This window comes from Aplidium turbinatum, chromosome 2 (assembly GCF_918807975.1).
Source record: "Aplidium turbinatum chromosome 2, kaAplTurb1.1, whole genome shotgun sequence".
NCBI classification, from domain to species: Eukaryota; Metazoa; Chordata; class Ascidiacea; order Aplousobranchia; family Polyclinidae; genus Aplidium; species Aplidium turbinatum.
The window spans coordinates 35666885-35689096 of NC_137473.1; the positions used below are offsets into that span (position 1 = coordinate 35666885).

At 42.4% G+C, this 22212-nt stretch overlaps 2 protein-coding genes across 2 annotated transcripts; both read right to left on the reverse strand.

Annotated features, from left to right (window-relative positions):
• Positions 1-587: 587 nt before the first annotated feature.
• On the reverse strand, positions 588-1154 carry LOC145788537 (uncharacterized). Its single transcript, XM_082600298.1, has one exon. The coding sequence runs from the start codon at positions 1152-1154 to the stop codon at positions 588-590; it is 567 nt and encodes a 188-aa protein (XP_082456424.1).
• A 2242-nt stretch (positions 1155-3396) lies between these two features.
• On the reverse strand, positions 3397-4266 carry LOC145788538 (uncharacterized). Its single transcript, XM_082600299.1, has 2 exons — positions 3849-4266; positions 3397-3407 (listed from the first exon to the last, which is right to left on the reverse strand). The coding sequence occupies exons 1-2, from the start codon at positions 4264-4266 to the stop codon at positions 3397-3399; spliced, it is 429 nt and encodes a 142-aa protein (XP_082456425.1).
• Between the last annotated feature and the right edge of the window lie 17946 nt (positions 4267-22212).

Below are 22212 nucleotides of genomic sequence, written 5' to 3' on the forward strand. Positions count from 1 at the left end.
TTCAAGTTTTTATATTATTAGCATAATTCAACTGTTTCAAGTTTTATTAATTCATTTCCAATGCGCCTGGCAGCACTCGATTCTTGCATAAAACACGCTAGCATGGCAATATTCGTTCTTTTTTAAAATTGACACAACTTGGTGTAGCTCGTCGTTGTCTCGGCTATCTGATGACATCCTCTTGCACGCTGGGTAATCAATAAAGAAACCCTTTTGAGAAGCAACAGTAGTGCTTTGTCCACGTATACAGAATGTTAGCTTAGCCACTTCTGTTACAATAGCACTAGATAGAAGCGAACCGGTATCGCAACAGCACGCAATAGTCTTTATAAACAGTTCAATTTCAACCGTGTAAATGTCCTTCAAGTAGACAAATTTTCCTGATGTCTCTCATGAGCACTGAATCTGCTGTACGCACACGGACTCTCCGTACAAGACCGTCTTTATCGGGAAGCATTCTTCGACAATAGCCTTTGGCCAACTGCCTCGTTTGGCGTTATTGTCCATGAGCAAAACGAGGTCGCCGGATTGCAGATTGGATGACGTACCCCACCACTTCTGTCGTGGCTGCATTAAGGGGAGGTAGCCTACTCAGATAACCAACGGCTCCAAAATTTGTCTGCGAGAACTTGGGTCTTGCGCCACGACTGCCTGTACTGGTCTTCCTTCATGAAAACGTCTGGCGGCAGCGATTCTTCAATGGAGCCGGTTAACAACATGGACAGCGTAAGGGCGCATAAGTCCCTGGGGTCGGCGGAGACATCAGTTATTGGTCGATTGTTTAGGATGGATTCCACCTCCGTCATCAACGTAGAAAAATCGAAGTCATCCAAGGTTGTCTCACCTACAATAGCGCGCATAATCTTCGGTATACTTCGGATCATTCTTTCCCAAACGCCCCCGGCATGAGAGCACGCTGGGACATTGAACGACCATTTGATTTCGTCCTGAAGCATTGCCTCTTGAAACTGTTTGCCGTTCCAGGTCTTGATACCATCATTAAGCTCTTTTTCAGCTCCTTTGAAATTTGTGCCGTTGTCGCTGAACATGAATTTTGGTTGTTGCCTCCTGCTGCTGAATCGACGGAAGGCTTGTATTAAGGCCGATGTCTCTAGTGACTGAGCAATTTCCAAGTGGACTGCTCTTGACGCCATGCAAGTGAAAACGACAACGTACCGTTTGACTTCACTTCTGCCATGCTTTACAGTTAAGGGGCCCATCAGCAGTGGCTCCGAGAGGGGGGGGAAGTCGGGCCAGTTTCCCCCCTAGCAAAACATTGTAAAGGAAAAACGAGTAGTTTTTTGTATTTGCACTTTTGAGGGGGGCCCATTTTTAGTACTAAAGTACAAATGTACCAACTAAATATTCAACAAATTCTTAAATGAAGTGCGTAGTTACAAGTATTTCTCAATCATTGTAAATGTCACTCTCGATGCTTCTCATCAAGAACAAATCATTTTCGTGTTAAGGTAGGCGATGTTGAACAGCTTCAAGACGTAAAATCTAAAGCTGAAATGATTTCTGTATCACTGAACGGTTTCGATTGTATTGATAGTGTCAACTTGAAAACTGGTGCTGTTTTAGCTAAGCGGGAACTATTTTTGCTTGACAACTGAACCTTAACTTCAAAATCTGCGTTGGCCAGGCATAGGATGTTGTATCCAACATAAGTTATCTGGGAAAGTTAAAGGTATCAGTCCAAGCACGATTAAAGAAAGTAAATCCTGTATATTTTTTGTTTATGGATCATCATCATCATCAGTCATCATCTCCGCCTTCAGCAGATTGCGCATCAACATGAATTATTTGCTTCCAAGAGTGGCGATTTTGAGCCAGCTCGCCCAGTGTCGCCAAGTTGAGTCCGGTCCATGATTGGATGTTGTCTTGTCATCGTTTTGGTTGTCTGCCACGTTTTCTTTTTCCTTCTACTTTGCCTTCTGTGCAAACTTTGCTGATTCCGAATTGTGATCTTTTAGTGTGGCCGAACAGTTTTAAAACTTTTGATTTTATTAACTTATTGTTGCAACTGGATGTAATTTTGTCATAGTTAAAAGATCTTCTGTTTTCGTGTGGTCAAGTGGCCTTTTGTTGGTCATGCTTCTCATGATCTGATTTTGGAAGGTAGTGAGTTTTTTCTTTATTTGAGTTTTTTGTTTATGGATGTTGTTGCTTGAATCTAGTTGGAATTCATAATGTTGCCTACAGACAGCGTTGTTCAAATGTCTTATCATTTGTGGAGTAATTGATTATCTGTAAGCTAGTGGCATCATTAAAGTTATAGCCTAGTCAGAGGAAGAATTCTGAAAAATCTAAAGAAAGCTGTCCTATCATCTTGCAAAGAAAATTGACTTCCAGAGGGTAATCAAGGCGTGGTGCAGTCAAACCCAATGCTTTACATTACCCTTTTGCAATTAAAGCTCTAAAGACGTTTCTTAAATGCATCAAGTTGGAACCAACAAGAGCTTGATCGGAAGCTGAGTCAACGCTAAAGTAGCCTACAACTAGCAGTTTTAAATTTGTGACTGCTTTGCATTATGTGGATTACGGTCCTAAACAAGATTCACTGATGAATTTAATGAAATTAAAGGAAGATGTAATCTAAGTAAGAGAAAGCTGAGAAGAGTAGGCTACTACTCGCAAGTTAAAGTTGCAGTGGCAACAAATTTAAAAGAAAATGATTTTCTTTTCCTGAGGACAGAACGCTTTTGGAACTCCACTTAACTAGCTGAATCATTCGAAGGAAATGTATTCTGCCGTAGGCTACATTGCAAAGGATTCGATAGTTGTTGGAATTGACAAATGTATCAACAAACTCAAACATATCGTCGATGAGTTTGAAGTTCCATGAAAATTTCATCGTATGTCTATTGTGCAGTTGCAGGCATGTGGGACAAATTTAAACCATTTGTAGGCTACAAAAATGACATTTTTCAAGACATTTTGGATGAGTTGGTACTTTTGACAGAAAGCCACACAGCAAACTTCAGCTGCAAACCAGAACGAGCCACCCCATAACCTCTACACAAGGAACCGTTGATTGCAACTTTCGAAAGGTTTTTCCAAATAGTTTTGTTATGATTTTTTTGCGTTCCGGTAGCTACCTCCAACGGTTGCGCTTCGAGAACGTGGTTTTAGCAATTACTGAAATTTGTAAAGAATTGTTTGCGCTCCAGTAGGCCTGTGACTCAAAACCGATTGAAAAGCCTAACTATACATGTTGTGCATCAATTCAGACGCCGCAAACTTTTATCATTTGATGCTGTGATCCGTAACTTTGCATTGCAAAAAGTCCAAAAAGGGTTGAATTAAATCAGGGATGTCCAAAGTCTGGCCCGCGGGCCAACTCCGGCCCTTCGAGACGTTTTTGTATGACCGCGCCTGTTGGTGTACAATGTGTTAATTTTGGCCTGCAGACACACAAAAATCATATAAATTTAACTTGCAGTTTTCAGAAAAATTATTGTGGCTGTTGGCCTGCGAACACTTATTATCAAATCTGGCTCGCCTGGGAAAAAGCTTGGACACTCCTGAATTAAATGCTTGGTTGAACTATTTTCGTTGCCTGTAGGCCTATTGTGTGTTTACAAAGCTTTCTAGACAAAATAGTTAGCCTCAATGGCGTTTTTGCTGCAAGTGCAATCCAGTGATTATTGTGATTTTTACATTAAACGAAGCTCTTTTCATGCTGAGAAAAGTAGGCTAATTTCAGCTTATCACGAACACGCAACGCAATATTTGCTAAAGAATATTATGGGGCCCATTTTTTGTATTGTTTCCCGACCAGCGCTGACTTCTCTCGGAGGCCCTGCCCATCAGATCCACGCCAGTCGCGGTGAAGGGCGGCTTACCAGCTGTGACTCTGGCCTCGGGGAGATTTGCCATGCGTTGACTTTCAGTTCCGTTGTTCCAAAGCCGGCACTTGAAACAGTTGTGTAGTCTTCTTTGAACAGCTGCGCGTCCGCGCAAGATCCAGAACCGCTTGCGAGTTGAATTCAGAACGTGAGATACCCCGCTGTGACATTCTCTTTCGTGATGGGCTTGGATAACCATGTCCGTGAATCGGTGCTTACTTGGTAGAATGATCGGATGCATAGCTTGGAAGGAGAGAGCCGAATTTTGAAGACGACCATCCATTCGCATGACGCCGTTGAGCACAAAGGGGCTGAGTTGACGCAATTCCTGAAAATGTTTAGCATTCCGCAGTTCTTTGTCAGGGATTAATCTTTCCGGTGACGCGCAATTGGACACATTCGGCAATGCGCGCATAGCGTCCGGAAATGCGTCCCATTGAACCAGTTGCACTAACGCAATAGTCGAATCGTTTAGTTCATCAGTGGTCAAACGTCCAGGGGGTGGCGGAGAACAGGATTTTCCCCAGTAGGAACATGGCACCACTGACGAGGTGCGGTTTGCGAATGGATCTGTTGCAGCCGGTTAGCAACGAAGGTTTGAAAACGGGTAGAAACGTTAATAATGTACTGAAGTATAATCATCGCGTCTGTCCACAAAACTACGCTATCAAAATTGAAGTCCATATCGCGACAAATGAACGAACACAACTTTACGGCGATGGTGGCGGCAGTCAATTCTAGGCGCGGTATGGTTACCGGCTTAAGAGGGGCGACACGCGACTTTCCCATACAAAACATGCTGTCAATGTGACCGTTGGCATATACAACGCGAATGTAGCATGCGACACCGTAGCCAATGACGCTGGCATCACTAAACACGTGCAATCCAACATGGCTGATTACCTGCTCCTGACGTTTGAGGCTTCGATGGATGGAAATACCACCAAGATGAGGAAGGCCGTTCAGCCAAGCCTCCCACGTCTGTCTTCGCGACTCGTCGAGTGGATCATTCCATGCCGTTCCGCTCTGACACGCTTCCTGCAAAAGCTTACGGCTGGCAAGATAAAGGGCTGCACAAACCCCAGGCCATCATACACCTGGCTAACCATAGACAGCAGACCTCTTCTAGTAAATGGTTTTTGTTCAATGTTTACCTTTACTGAAAAACAATCCGACGAGATGTTCCAATAGACACCCAAGGCCTGTTCCGTCGGTAAGTCATGCAGACTCAGGTCCAACACCGACGACGCTCGACCTGTTTCTGGAATAGAGCTCATTACGTCAACCCTATTTGAAAGAAATTTGGTAAGGTTAAACCCTCCACTGGCCAAAAGCCCTTTTAATTGAATAATTGCTGTGACAGCTTCCTGGGAAGTGTTGTACGACTTAAGAAGGTCATCTACATAAAAATTACGGTTTACAGTTTGGACTACTTGCTCTGTGGCTCCAGTTGCATTATCGTCAGCGGTCTTTTTCAGCGCGAATGCAGCACAACTCGGAGAGCAGGTAGCTCCAAACACCAGCACATTCATCCTATAATCGATGGGTGTCCGACTCATGTCCCCTTGTGGCCACCACAGGAATCGAAGGGCGTTCCTGTCTTTCTCTGATACATGGACCTGGTGGAACATTGCCTTTATATCCGCTGCCACTGCAACCCTTTCTTGCCTGAATCTCAATAAAACACCTGTTAAATTGTTATTGAGGTCAGGTCCTTGCAACAGTTTTTCGTTCAAGGAGACATTTTGGAACTTAGCTGCACAGTCAAACACCACACGAAATTTTTTACCAGTGCAGTGATGAGGTAGGTACCAAACGGTATCTGATGACTCTAACTCATCATTGAGGACACGGCTAGCATACCCATTTTCAAGATACTCGTTAATTTTTTCGCAGTATTTACTGTGCAGATCGGGATTTGCCTTTAACTTACCTTTTAGTCCCACAAGACGCTTCTCTGCCACAGATCGATTGTTGGGCAGTGTCGCACCCTCCTTCTATGGTAGCTCCATCTCGTAGTGACCTCCTTGTTTCTGAATGCTCTCATCCATCACTTTAAGAGCCATCTTATCATTAATGGAGGGCGCGGCTAGCTGTGGTTCATCCAAATCCTGAAAATCCCGATTTAGCACATTAATTAATTGTTTACATGTGTCCTCAGCAGGTGAAGCTTTAACAAATAAGCAGGTTGAGCAAACGTCACTCACACTTGCATCCGACTCATAATCAGAACCAAAAATTGTCCAGCCTAAAGTAGGGGGGGGACTTAGACCAAAAGTTATGCTCTAACCCCCTGAAAATATGGAGAAACATGTAAAAACACCAACCATCTTACTTTTAACGCGTAAAAATAACGTTTACCCCCTTGAACATAGGGGTTGAAAGTTTTGGAATTTTTCAAAATTTTTACTGTTTGTGGTACGTAAACAGTGACTAAACACTACTTTTTTGATTCAGTCACAATTGTTGTGATTGCTTCACTGAAGTCTTCCATTGTCACATCAGTCTTTGATACAATAGTTTCAAGGTATAGTTTCAAGTTTGTTATGTATGTGTGAAGTGGAAGCTTCTTGTGTCCTTTTTTCAGCTTAAAAATATCGCTAGTTTTGGGAATGGATAACGATGTGTCCCTGGCGTAACGTATTTCCCTGTACAATCTGTCTGTCTTGGTCCTTTCTGCTTGAATTGAATTTGCGTAATTGTCAAGCTCCATTGGTGAAGTAAACGGTCCACCTAAGGATTTGAGAGCTGCAAGATCTTTTTGGCGTCTTTGGTCTAGTGCAATATTAGCGGACATTTTGTTTTCTGATATCGTTTTCTGCAAGTTATCTTGAAGTTTTCTCCACTCTAGCTGCAATTCAGGAATAAGGATGGTTTTTTTGGTATAACTTTTGAAAGATCCAGAAGGCATACTTTCAATTAGATCTTGGGATTTATTTTTTACTTGTGATGAAGAGGCTGCTGGTAGTTCTCTGGCCCCTCTGCGAGATAGTTCATAGTTAATGAACCCAACACTTCTCTCAGAGTCAATGTTGTGGATAGGCACTTTTTCCAGTTTTTCCTGATCCATGTGGGCTAAGGATATATTTGCCTTTGGGTTATGATCTCCGAATCCAAAAATGTTTCCTTTTTGTCTCTGGAATGCTTCAGCGATAGTTGGAAGAAGAACTTGTAACATGCTTTTAAGTTGTGCTTTGTATGTGGATGTCACTTGTGCAATGCTTGCACATATTTCTGGGCTGTACTTTGTGGCATGAAAACGATCGGATGACACGAATTGGAATGCAGGGTTATCAAGATCGAATAGCTTTTCAGGATTTGTGTTGTTCAGATCCTCATAAAGTTGATGGAATGCAGATGTTAGTTTAGAGTATGTGGTAGTTTGGGACAGAGTGAGTGACAAAAAAGGTTCAACCAGATGTAAACCCAGAAGAGCTCCAATACAAAACATAACCTCTAAAAATTCGATGTCAAGGAAAGACCTAACAATGCATGCTAGCTGATTTGAAACATGACAAAATTTACGCAAAAAATTAGCTACGTCTTCCATATGATACAATACAATAGCGCAGGACAAAGTCAAACGATTAAATCTTTCATCTTTGAGGCTTACTGATAGATTTTTCCTTGGGGCAATGTGAAGGTCAAAGTCTCTGGCTTTATTCCATGGTTTGTGATCAAAATCATGATTAATTAGCCTTGTTATGCAATTAAGAGCTTGTTCAGTGACACTTCTTGCTGATGAGGTTGCATTAACAAGAAAGTTTGCATAAATTTTGTCTCTTCCAATTGCGTTTTCCAAACTTGCTCAGTGCTTACTTATTTCACGATTGAACATCAAGCTTGGATGAACATTGCAGAAGACATGATCTGGTAGTTTTTTTGTTTGAAACTTTTCAGCCACTGCTGTGTGGTCCACTTGAAAATTATGTGAAGTTTGATCAGTCAACACAAAGTCAATCTTTTCATATATATCTTTAGCCTCCACATCACTAGCCACAGAGAGGATCCGTAGTGTATTCATTTTCAAGTCTGCCAAATTAGCTCTGCTTTCTGAAACAATGGACAAGGTAGGCAGTGCTCTATATTTTCCATTTATTATTATTCCCTGTACAATGAAAGAACCAGCTCCTTGTTTTTTTGATCCGTCATTAGCATATGTAATGGCTGCATTATTCTCAGAAAACATAATTTCTTGAACAATGGAATCAAGAGCCATTGTTTCGATGCTTTTGCCGGTTTTCCTTATAATATGTCTGTCCGGCAAAGTGTCCAAATCGAGTTGATCCGGGTCACTACCATGAAACTTCCAAGTTCTTCCAAACATCTTGTTTGCTGTTTCCACGATAGCTGCCTCTGCTTGGAACTGAGACATATGATAAACACTTTTTAGTTTGTCCAAGGTTTCATAAAATTCACTGCGAACATTTCGCAAAGTAAGTCGAACATGCTGGTATTGCTTTGCCATAGTGCCATAATAAATTTTAACAACACGATTTTTAATTGCAATAGTGGAAACTGTATACAAATTGCAGAACAACCAATGTTCTTGCAACATCATTGCTATCATACCAGCAGCATCCAATTTACTTCTCTCATTTGCACCTGCTCTCTTAGGCTGTAACAAGTACAACATATTTTCAAGGACTGCCTTTTCTACTGGAAGGGTTCCTGCTGGAAAGCCAGCTGCTTCAGTGTAAACAACATCACCTAATTTCTTTTTTGCTTTGGACCGTGTTTCAAAAGCAGACATTATTAGGTGTAAATAGACCGCTAACTGCCCAAAATAGTACACTTTCAGATTTCTGTATCTTCAATATAATATAGGTTTATAGTACATCTGAAAAACAATAAAAATCAATGTTTGCTCTGGGTCTGTTTTGGTTATGGTATACTTGACTGCAATATTACAACACACCATCAAGGTGTTGGCCAAACAAAAGTTGTTTCAAAGAGCAAATTAAACCTTATCCTCAAAATAAATCAAAAAATCCAAATAAGGTTAAGGGGCAGTGGCCCCTGCTCCATCCCTCTCTACACCATAGTAAAACTCTGTAGATTTAAAACTGAACCAAAATAATCATTTTATTGCAACTATTGTACTGATAGTCACCAATGGCTAGGTTGGTTTCGCCACAAGCTATAGCCTAGTCTTCTACAAGATTGTAGGCTAAGAACTGTCAGGCATTAGCCTAATATGGCCTACTACAATTTTGAATTGTATCTAAATCAGTACTCTCTTCTCCATTGGAAAGGCTTTATACTCATTGATCAGGCAATATTCCAATGTAAAGTAGCCTAGTTGCCTTGCACTATCACTCATACTAACGTGTACAAACAATCAAAAGGCACACGCTTTTATGACATAGTCTCCAAAGCAGAACACATGTTGCCATTCACAAAAAAAAATACTATTTTTTAACTTAAATTCAATAAAGTGTGTCACTAAACAACTAAAATATCTTTCTACATACTGGTAAATTATCAAAAACTGCTTAAAACTACAAAGGAACAAGTTTTGCGAGATAAAATGTGTTAAGACTTGATCGTATTGCTTTATATGGCAACACTGCAAGAAAATATCCAAAATCTCAAAGTGGTCATCTTCAAGGGGTATGTTCAAGGGGGTAAACGATCTTCCAGAGACATAAATTTGGGCTTGTTGGAGTTTTTATATCTCGGTCCATATTTTTAGCCCATTAGAGAACCGTTTTTCGCCAAAAAGCGTTCTAAGTCCCCCCCCTACCTAAAGCAGTATGCAATGCAAATGGTTGCCCAAACTGGCCACACCTTTGCTCAAACATTCGAAATACTTCATGGGCATTAGCCCCAAGCAACAACTCTACACGTTTTGATTTCAGCTGCGGAACATCTAAATCCGCCAAATGAGGATAGCCCGTCAAAGAATTTGCATTGGGCATGTTTTCCTTCAAATGAGGTAATTCATCCAACACTCGACACAAAGGAATATCGAATGACTGCTTTTCACTCACACCTTGGACACATAAATTCTCAACACTCACACCGCACCTACTCACCGTTTATACACTGGATCTTAATCTCATTTCTTTTCGGTTGCAATTTTAATTTACGAACCAGGCTTGTGCTACACAGGCATGTTATTGAGCCTGTGTCCAGCATAGCATATGTGGTAACGAATGATTTTGAACCTTTTTCCCACGCTTTTACGGGGACAATGTTAAGCATCGCAGCACCCTTGCGACCTGAGCTTTTACGTGTCATGGCTACAACTTCCTTTTTTGACAAGTCGCCTTGCTTAGGTCTTAAATGGAGTAAGGAGTTGTGCCTTTTATCACAAATTTTACATGACCTTTTGAATGTACAGTCAGCTACGGTATGACCAGGTTTTAAGCAATTGAAACAGAGTTTATTTTCTTTTACAAATCGATGACGGTCCTCTGCTGTTTCCTCCAGAAAGGAAGCACAAACCCACAGCTGATGTGATCTACCGCAAAATTTACACAATACAGACGGGTTGCTTATACCTTAACATCTTCATATACAGCTAAAGTCTTAAACCTGTAACGCCGATCTTTGCCATCTCTGGTTCGAACGTCTGAGTCATTTCTCTTTCCCTTGAGATCAAAGATTTGCTGTGCCCATTCTGTTTGGGCATATGAGGCTGCATCTTCCACAATATCGATTAGGTCAGAGAAACATGGTCTCATGTTGGCCTTTACTCTAGCGTGAGACAGAATCGAAAATTGCTCTCGAACCTTTAATGGCAGTCGGGTTAGAATTTTATGTAATAATTCAGAACCATTGAGCTCAGTTAAAATGCCTTTGCTTTCAAATAAGCACCTACAGTTATTCATTTTAATCGCAAGCTGGCTCAATTGTTCTGAATCACTCTCACGGATGGAAGGGCCCCTTGTAAGTTCATCCTTGGCCCTTTGCATTAAACGCATGTTACTACCATACTTACCATTTAACAGGCTCCAAGCCTTACGATAACCATCGCTCTTGTCCATATAAGATGAACAACCCTGTATTAGGTCAAATGCATCCCTTTCCAAATACATTTGAAGGTACATCAACCGATGATGGTCATTTGGACAGTATGGCTCTACAAATGTAAAAAACTCCTGCGTAAAAGAACTATAAAAGGAGATATCTCCATTAAATTTCTTTAACGTGAGTTTGGGTAAATGCATTGGTGGTGCATGCTGGGATGGAGGTGCTTGATGCAAATGCATAGGATATGCATGCTGAGAGTGAGGTAGCGATGCTCGAGGTGAATGCATCGGTGGCGTAAGCTGAGACAGCGATGCTTGGGGTTGTTGGTAGGGACTGGGCTGAAACACTGACCCCATACGAGTACCGGCCATAGCATTATGCTGGCTAGGCAGCGTAGGCACAAAAGATTGCCCTAGAATAAAGCCTGGAGGAGGGCGAGGTGACATAGGTCCAAAAAACGGTTTATTGTCATCAACCTCCGGCATCTCCTGCTTGGGAGTTTCATCCAGAATCAGAAGGTCAGATTGGTGACGACTAAATGGAGTTTCAAACTCAGTTAGGCCTATGGGTTTGGGATGAAATGGTTCACTGGGACCTAGGTCCACAACACCTTTCGATGGCAGTAATGAACTGTCTCCCTCCGCATTTCCTAATTTGCTCTTGAGCAGAGACATCAATTGTTCTTGCCTATGATTAGCCTCAGCCTCCCTCTCACGAGATAGTTTTAATTCTTGCTGCATCTTTACCAAAAGAGCAGCAAGGTCAAGGTTGGAAGCTTCATGATTAGGTTCAACAGCGTTAAAACCACTAGCCGCAGAACTCATGTCTGTAAAATTACAATTAGTAAACACAATATAATCCACAAGTAGTTTAACCAGCAGCCTATAAACTGACAAGGCCACGGTACTTCAACAATTATCAAGATAACAAAACTACAAGAATTAATGAAAGCTACAAGAGGAATTAGCTAATACAAATGGTTACAATTAAACCAACTTACAAATCAACAAACAAATGACAATGGTATGGACTGGCACACAATTGCTTTGTGCAGTACAAATACTTATACAAAATACTACAATACAAAACAGACCAGGTGAATGTCATATACCAAGCTAAAATTACTAAAGAAAAAGCCTTGTAATTTTATATCAACGAAATCACTTTATGCAGTAGGCTACTCAAAACCATACTACACCAAACGGAAAAACTTCAAATTTTATTGTAATGATGTAGAGTTTAAACCCTAAACTACAGGTTAACTCCACGTGTTGCCAACAAGTGGCCAAAGTTTTCGTCTACTGCCTGAACTGAATTGCAGATCACTTCTCAAAGTCTGGTCGCTTAAGTGCTAGTTGCCCTATACTCCACTCTATTTCAAATACCACTAGGTTAGAATTAGTATATTGACACAACTCAAGACACCATAAGATACAAACACAAACTATGAGAAACAATTACAATAAAAATGCCAGCTCTCACCTCCACAATAGACGAAACAAAAAGAAAGAGCCACCAGCAAAATGTGAATATCATGTGCTCGGAAATCAACCGAGCGTGAGACAATTTAATCATTTAAAAAAGGGAGTCGAGTTTCTAACAAGCTGTTTTCAAGCAAATGTCTTCACCCGGTTGGAAGTGTTTTTTGCTGGAAACAGAACGGGGAACGAGAACTTTCCGTCAACGTAGGTAAAGACCTTTTTTGGAGCTGTAGTTCCAGGAGAAGCTGAAGTTTTATTCAATTAATCTACTGAGTGTTACCAAAATGAAAGTTACTGCAGGCTATCGAAAGCTGTGCTATAGCATTTGGTAGCCTAATTACGGTGCGTACCAAACATTAAAATTGTCTTGGTTTGGCGGTTGGATACGTGATTCTAATAAAGCTGTCACAACAGGGACGCCGGAAGCAGGGGGCGGATGCCTCCTGCCCTCAAATTTTCTCTGGATGGGGGGCAATGGTGACCTTTTAAGGTCATGTAAGCTACTGCACATTTTGCAATATAGGCCAACAACTTCTGCTATTCGCTTTTAGCCTGATTATAGGGCCTATAGCCTACAGTAGGCCCACACAAATTATCCCGTGGACACATTTTATACTTTGCAGCAGATTTCGATGCTATGAATGTGAAATTTATCTTTCGTTTCTTCTTGTTCAAGCTATTTCGATCATTCATCTGTCTCACATTTCGACTTTCATGGCTAATAGCCGGAAAACGAACGAGTTGCCCAGCATTATCGCTATATCTCATCCTAAAACTCTCGTCCTAAAATTGTTCCGGCGCCCCTCTATCTCAGGTTTGTAAACTGCCTACAACAAGCTTTAATGAGACACTGGAAATAAGCTTAAATGATAGTTCCAACGATCATGAAACAGAAGTTGCATAGCCTACGTGAAGAAAGATTATTGTCTTGATTTTTCATAGTAGGCCAATCTGTGAAAACTTGAAATATACGCCAAACAAAATATTCCAAAGGAGCTCAAAAGCCGCCACTCGCCTCGCCAAGCCCAAACTGTACAATAATAGCCTACCATAGATACGCTATCCAAGCTGGCAACCTTGATTGTGTCCATAAAGTCAGTCGAGCGTGACGATAATTCCACTATTGCTGAGTTGCATATCTATATGTAAGATATCTATGGTAATATAGAGACTGTGGTCTATCCTTCAAAATAAATAATAAAAAATTGGAAACTCTGAATCATTTTTCTTGGTGTTATTTCAGTTTGAAAACAGTGAAGAGTTGAGGTTGCAAGTGGATTTTTTCCCCTTCAAATTTGCGAAGCATATTTAGGCAACATTTGTCCAAGCTCGAATCGAAATTTGCAAAATACTTCCCGGAAAATTTTTCAAACTACGAATGGATTCGTAATCTTTTCGTAGTAGGAATTCGGCAAATTTTTGGATTCATTCAATGAACGACGATTATCCAGGTTTGGTAAAAGAAAGCACTGCAAATTATTATCCCATTCGCCACGTCGTATTTATGTGAAACAAGAGTTTCTGCCTTGTCGGTGATAAAACCCAATATCGATCACGAATAAACAGTGAAAGAGAAATGCGGGTGGCAATTTCAAAAATTCTCCCAAGATTCAATGAACTTTGTGAAAACAAACAAGCCCACACGTCACATTAAATAATATGCATTGATTTTTGTTGTTGTATCAATAAACAAAACTTTAATCATAAGTTTCTTCATTTACTTTTATTTGGTGGTGCGTCGCAAGTCCAGAAAATTTTTCCAGAGGCGTCGCAGCAAAAAAAAGTTTGAGAACCACTGCATTAACCCTATCTGTAGCGACACGGTCTTTGCGAATTTTCTAAACCTATACACTGGTCATTTTTCTACCTTCCTGCCCTTCACAATAAGCATTTCGTCTCAGGTGGCTAGACATTTTCATGAAGCTGCCTACATTTACAGCTATAGGCATAGTGCTATACTGTAATGCATTATAGATATTAGATTTTAGTGCAATTACTTTGAAATCTAAAAACGCCCAAAAATGCCTTATATTTATGAGCAAAAGTAATTTTTTGTTTAGTTTAGCTTTAGAGCTTCGGTAGAGAGTTTGTCTTGTTGAACCATAGGCATACGAAGCCGAGTAACGTGATCAAGTTTAACATCTTCAAGTTTATTACATATAGAAACACAAAACAACAAGTTGCGTAGTTTTGTGTTTCTATATGTAATAAACTTGAAGATGTTAAACTTGATCACGTTACTCGGCTTCGTATAGTTTAGCTTTACTCTATGTTATAGGCCTAATTCAAAAATATGTGTTCCAATGGTCAATTTTGAAGCTATTTTCGGGAAATTAGAATAAAAACCAACTTCCTGACGTTTTGTCATCTCAAACACTTTATTTCAATAAATTTGTTGGAAAAAATTAATTTCTATACGCACAATACACATGGCTATTATCTTGTAAAATATTTTGACTCTGTGATTTTTATAGCTCCCATTGAGGGGGAAGAACAAGCACCTTTTGGGGGGAAAGAACAAGCACCTTCTCGTGGTCCCTCCCGTCAGTACCATATCTTCAAGAAAAAAAATATATGCGAAGCGAAGCTTGTCACACTCGAGCAAAGCAGGCCCAGGTTCAGCGCAGGGTGGATAGGGAAACGCCGTTCTCAGGGTGCGGCAGCTCCTCTGTCGAAAAGTACCGACGACAGTGGCGTACCGTGACCACTTTGACAGGGTGTTCAGTGACGGCAAAGCAACAGCGGGGGATCTGGGGGAAAATTTTTAAAATTAACATTGAATGTGGTGCGTTCTGAGAGCATTTTCCGCACAAATTCTGAACATGAACAAAACTGACAAAAATAATGTTGTCGGAATGGAAAAGAATACAAAATAGATATTTATTTGACAGCGCCTATTGAATGGAAGACTTAATAATATCAAACATTAAGTTGCATACTTCAGTTCAGTTTTTATTTCCGACCATCAAAACGAACAATATTACTTGCCATAACACAGCAGGAGTCTGAAAAAACGCGAAAGTTAAAGCGTGCAACACCTTGTTGCACGGTCGCAACACCTTGAGAAATGTACAAGCGAATTTAAAACAAACATGTAGTAAAAACGGATGTAGTCTAAACGCAGCTTTAGCCACTAGCCAATTTTTTTTATTATCAGTACCGGTATCATTTTGTTCATTGGCTTCACATTTTCATATATAGGCTATATTATATACCGTACCGGTGGTACACCCAAGACGAAACAAACATAGGCAATAATTAATGTGAGACAAACCAGGAGACACAGAAAGCTACTTTAAGTCAGCTGGCACCTGCTACATAATTAAGGTGTTTCAGCAATAAGGTACAATACCAGTAACATACAAACACTCTAATTACAAAACGATTAGATGTGTTGTTTTAGAATGGTGCATCAATGATATTGGCTGTTGCCATAAGCTTTGTTGCAGATTCAGACAAGCTAGTCCTAATTTACTGGCACTTGGTGCATAAAAAACATTTTATCTTATCTTGTTTCCAACTCTGATCACCTCAAACTCTAATCCACAAGCTAAAACTTGCTATTGCCTGGGATTCCCCCAATGACGCGCCAAGGTGTGCAGATCAGCGAGTGCACAGCCTGGCTGACCTAAAACCATTGCTGTTTTCGCTGCCTTGTGACGTCATTTTTCTTAATTGTTTATTTTAAATAGCACTCGCCAAGCTGTCAGTGCACACCCAGCTTAAAGGTAATGACCGAAAAAAATTAAAGGCAATGACCTCAAACGTTGGAGTATTAAAATTAGAAGGGGACAAGTTTTGCAATTGAAAAGAAAGCAATCAGCATGCAACAAGATGTTAGAATATCATGAAAGTAAAGAACATCGACAACCGATGGAAGTTTTCTTTTTTTTCTGGATTTCTTGGGGTGTTCAGTGCACACCTTGAACACCCTGAATATACGCCACTGACCGACGACCCATCGTACTGCAGCTGAACACCGAGGGCATTACGGCCAGCAAGCTCAACATCATCGAGTATCTGGCCACAAAACATCAGGCCCTCGTTATTCTCCTCCGGGAGACCCACTGCACATCTGTGGATAAGTTGGTATTACCCAACTTCACACTCGCAGGCGCAACCATCAGCAGGAAACACGGCCTCGCCACATTTGTTCATGAGCAACTGAGCTGGACGCCAATAGACCAGTCCAGTGCCCAATCGGAGGTAGAGTGGCTATGCATAGACATATCAGGCTATCACATCATCAATGTCTATAAGCCACCACCCTCATGCTTAACACCAACAGCCATCCCAGTGTTCCCCCAACCCAGCCTCTATGCTGGCGATTTTAATTGCCACCACGTTGACTGGGGCTACAACACTACCAACACCGACGGAGAAAGCCTGGCCTCATGGTCAACCAATAATAACCTCACCCTACTGCACGATCCCAAGGGTGCAACGAGCTTCTTCTCCGGACGCTGGGACACTGGTACAAACCCCGATCTGGCTTTTGCAAGTGATGACCCCGATAATTGCCAACCGGACAGACGTGTGCTAGAGAAGTTCCCCACGTCCCAACATCGACCCTCGATTATCACGGCTCCAACGCTCATAATGCCTGTCCCGAGCAAGCCTGTTAAGTGATGGAACTTCAGAATGGCTAGGCTGGACTCAAAGAGGAAGGAGCGCTGGACAGAAGCCGTTGAATCAATCGACTTCACGCACTCCAGCCGCATAGCATGGAGTAGGCTACACTGAACAACCTAACTGGCAGATCACGTGCCTCTCGTCAACAATGTCCCGTTTCAGCAAATTCCATCGCCTCACAACTTGTGGAGAACGGGAAATACAAATCGAGAGACCGTGCATCAGATAGATCCGTCTTACAAGAAATGACGGACCTATGGAGGGTAACAACATCAGATGGGAACAACATCTCGGGTGAGTTCACCCCGGAAGAATTTCCCGCCGCCCTCCAGCACATAAAGCCAGGTAAAGCCCCGGACCCTGACCACCTATGCCCGGAGTTGATACTCCATGCTGCTGCCTCCTTAAAGTCCTGGTCAAAAGACTTCCTTTCCTGCTGTTTGCGCCACCTGAGAATTCCCAGAATCTGGAGAAGAACCCTTGTGGTTGCAATTCCTAAGCCGAAGAAGCCCCCAGAGGATCCGAAGAGCTACCGTCCAATCTCTCTGCTCTGCATCCCCTTCAAGATCCTCGAGAGACTCATCTACGCCCGTGTCGAACCAATAATAGATCCGCAGCTCCCCCGTGAACAAGCTGGTTTCCGACACGGACAATCAACCGTAGATCAGGTCACACTTATGACCCAAGACATTGAGGACAGCTTCTCGGCTAAGAAGAAGGCTGGCGCCGTGTTTGTTGATCTCACGGCTGCCTATGATACCGTATGGCATAGCGGCCTTACCTGCAAGTTACTCCGTCTGCTCCCTGACAGACATATGGTCCATATGATGATGGAACTTGTGCAAAACCGCAGTTTTATTCTTACAACCGGTAGCGGTCGTCGAAGCAGACTACGCCGACTTAAAAACGGCGTCCCACAGGGCTCAGTCTTGGCTCCTCTCCTGTTCAACATATACACCTACGACATGCCCCCCACCATCTCCATGAAATATGCTTACGCAGACGACCTGGCATTCCTGCACTCAGCAGGAAATTGGCAGTCAGTGGAGAGGAACCTCAGCCAAGCCATGCAAACACTATCAGCATACCTCCAGAAATGGAAGCTACAGCTCAGCAAGTCAAAGACAGTGTCGGCGGCCTTCCACCTTAACAACCGGGAGGCACAGCGTGAGATAAACATCAACATTGATGGGGAACGCCTGCCCTACTGTGCCGTGCCGATCCTACATACCTCGGCATTACCCTGGACAGGTCACTCACGTACCGCCGGCACTTGAAGTCACTGCGCAAAAAACTATCTACACGTGTCGCACTTTTGAGGCGATTGGCGGGTTCCGGCTGGGGAGCTGGTGCTAAAACTCTTCGTACAGCTACTCTAGCCCTTGTTCATTCCACTGCTGAGTACTGCGCGCCGGTCTGGTGTCGTAGTTCTCACACCCACCAGATTGATACCGCCATCAACGACGCACTGCGTACTGTGACTGGATGCCTGCGTCCCACTCCAACGGACTGCCTACCCATCCTAGCAGGCATCCAACCCACTGAGCTACGCCGTAAAGGAGCCATGATTTCTCTCGCTCGCCGCGCTCTGGACCCCGACCATCTCCTCCATGCAACGTTCAAGCGACCACCACCTATAAAGCAGCGGCTGAAATCAAGACGCTCCTTTGTGCCTGCCGCACAACAACTACTTAAGAACGCAGAAGAACTTGGTTTAAGTGCGGCACACTGGACGAACCACATATGGAACATGGAGTGGCAAAATCACACCTCCACGCTCCGTGACTTCATACCCGACGCCGATCCCCGCCCACCAGGGATGTCCCTCGCAAGGCTTGCGTGGGTCAGGTTTAACCTCCTGCGAACTGGCGTCGGCGCTTTCGTTCGGACATGCACAAGTTGGGCCTGGCTCCTTCATCAGAATGCGAAGGTGGTGCCACGGAACAGACCGCAGACCATGTCATCTACCACTGCCTAACCCACCGGCCTCCACACGGTGCGCATGGTCTGAGGGTCCTGGACGACGAGACTGCTGAGTGGCTGATGATTTCCTTCCCTCCAATCTAGCCTTGAAAGATCGCTCATACGCCATCATCATCATAGCTCCCATTATAGCGATGAATTAGCACGGGGCTAAGATATCCTGTGAAGTAGGCCTACTTTCCGCGTACGAAAACAGCTCGTAGCCTACTAAGATAGAGTTAATTGACTTAACTTCCAAATTTACTCGTGGTGCGCTACCGATTCCATGTTGTGAACGCGTCGTTTCTTGAAATGTCATCAATTTTAGTACTTCATCTGCCTTATCAGTGCTTATTAACAGCAATTTATTACCAGATCTTGGTGCTGTACCGTACCCAGGGGCGAGTTTAACTGATGGGGGGTCAGGGGAACTTTTAGATCTGCGGGGGTCTTTGTGAGAAGAACTTTACGAAATACCTTTAAAGTAACCCACACTGTTGCTAATGCATTTGCGCTAAGCTCAGTGGCAACCTTGTGACTAAAAATTAACCCTGAAAGAAAAAGAAGACATTTTGCAGAAACTTCAAAGAGAAAATAATAACACAAAATCACATTTTTCCACATCGTGGGGCCCTTCAAAAAAGGGGCCCGGTGGCAACTACACCCTCTGCTTCTCTAAATCCTGGCCTGGCTGTACCAGAGCTTGCGTTGTGGTTCTTTCATTGAGTCGAAAAATTATTAAGTTTGTCGCACTTAAAGCAGGGTTTATTACGACCTTAACAGTCTTTTAAAGTTTTATGCCACGGCGGCCACACATGCTACAAGTTCTTTAGGCCTACTAGCCGCTGCCTTATAGCAGTCTAAGTTAAATTCCTTTTGTTCCGCTTGTCGGCGGAAGCGTAGTTTACTCGATCTACTGTAAGGTCTGCTCTTTGCCAACGGGCAGATTCGCGAGCTCGACAAATTATTCAGCAGCGGTCCAATGTTAAAGGCTTCTCTCTCAATAACTCTTCGATGGTCTCTTCAGCGTGAGTTCCTTCCACGATTTGATCCCTCAAGGCTTCGTTTCCACATTTTTCATTGCAGTAATTACAGGTTTTCATTAAGTCGCGCAACGATATCAAATAGTTATCGAATGACTCTTGTGGTCCCTGCAGGCTTTTTTTTTATTTTTGAGTTCCACAGTTGCATTTATAGACCCCTGGTCACAACGGTAAACCATAATCTCTTCGTGGGAAAATTGTAACATAAATTTCTCGGATCCGTTCGTTTGTATGCAGTGATCGAAAGAAACACTCTTCTGAAAACGTCTATTCAAGAATTGTATTTCTGTAAAAATAGCCCCAAGGCTGTCGAAGAATGAGTGAAACACCGTACCCACTAAAACTTGTCACTACAATACAAATTACTGAGTTAAAGACGGAAATTTCGTCTAGTTGGTAAAGCACAAGCAAAACCGTTTTAATTCGCGACCAACTTTTCAAGCAACAATTTTAAGAATGAGAGAATAGATTACAATATTTCAAACGCACGTAACCATCTTCTGTGACGTAATAATGATAAGCATTATGAAGCTATTCAAGCACCTGTTGGCTTTGGCTTACACCACATCTCGTAATTCAAGATTTAGCAATTGTGTAATGCTTCACAGGTGTGAGTGTGACAAAGGTGATGCAATCGTTGCTTATTTCTAGCAATAGTCCATATGACGTAAGACGTCAGGTTCAGTAGACAACGGTTTTATGTGACGTTTGATTTGAAGATTGTCCGTAACATTGCGGCCCCTAGTTATGACAGTCTGACATGGCATAACTAAAAAAGAATCTAAGGACAATCGTGAGCCAAAAAATAAAAAACACACGACACACAAATTTTTTGAATCACTCACGTTTAGGTTAACACGCAAATACAAAGGGCATGCAAAGAATGAACAACAATAAGACTAGTACACGACGATACATGAAATTGGTACCATAGGTAGGCTACACGCTAAAGTGACGCTATATACAATGGTTGCGATAATAACCGACTGTTCTGGGCTCAGACAAGTGTCGGCCACCGCAGACAGAACTAGGCTCAAACCCTAACACTTAAGTGTTCTTTACGGGGGCGAGGCACGAGATATCCCTCAATAGGCTACGTAGTCTACTTTCACTTCCCCGTACTCTCATCATAGTTGCAAACGGCAACTTTAGCTCTCCGAACCACAGGCTTCCCTTTCCTAATTTGTGGAACTACCTCATGCACCCTCCCAAGTTAATACTTCCCACGTTTACCAATGTCTTGGAGAGAACCCACCACTACAAGTTGACCAGGCTCCAAAATTTTCGGCCATTTTTAACCATTTTTTACGTCCCTGCAGCCCTGGCAAGTAAAAATCTATCCATTTACTCCAAAACTGCTGAGAAAGTGACAAATTGAACCGATAATCCCTTCTTAGTTGGTCACGATTATGTGGTTGCCCAACAGCACAGTATGGGTCTAAATATGGAGTCAACAGTGAGGCAGAGGTGATGACAGTAAAATCCTTAGGGTCGTCACTCAAAGGTACCAAAGGGCGTTCGTTCACGATCCGAACGGCACTGCCTGTGTACGTACGGTAAGCAGTTCAATAAAATTGGGCTTGCGTATTTAAGCCGAAATCTAGCCAAGAGATCTGCCAGAGGGTTTAACAAATCAGGACTCAAAAACATAACGTCATTAACACAAGTTCCTCGGAATTCAGACTTGCCATCCTAAACAATGCGTTTTTTTTATTGTGACGTCACAAAGTATGGTAAATACCACTCAAATCCCTTTACATTTCCTGCTTCACCAGCACGCTCAATATAACCATTAGATTTAAGATCTTGCATGGTGGGCTATCAGTAAGAAAATTACGAAGTTCAGGTTGTTTTAAAGCCTTATAAAGCCTTATAAAGAAGCAGCTCTATCTGACGCCAACACAAAATTGTTAGGTAGATCAATATGTTCTTTCAACGGTACAGGTATCTCAAATCGACCATCTTTCAACTCAATAATCGGTTCAACAAGTTCTCTAGCCAAAATGTCATTGCGAGACAATTCACAGGTTTCATTTTGCAAGGTCAAATCCTGAATGACTTCATTCAGGTCTACTATTTCCATATCACGAGACTCAATTTTACGCTGAAAGCCAGAGATGACATCCGACTCTGAAGACGTTTGCACACGTTGGCAACGCTTTCATCTAAGGGTGACTTACCACCACAAGCCAACCAACCGAGAGGGGTGAGTAAAGCATGTGGTTCACTACGATTTTCACCACCAGTAATACGGTTAAAGGCTGC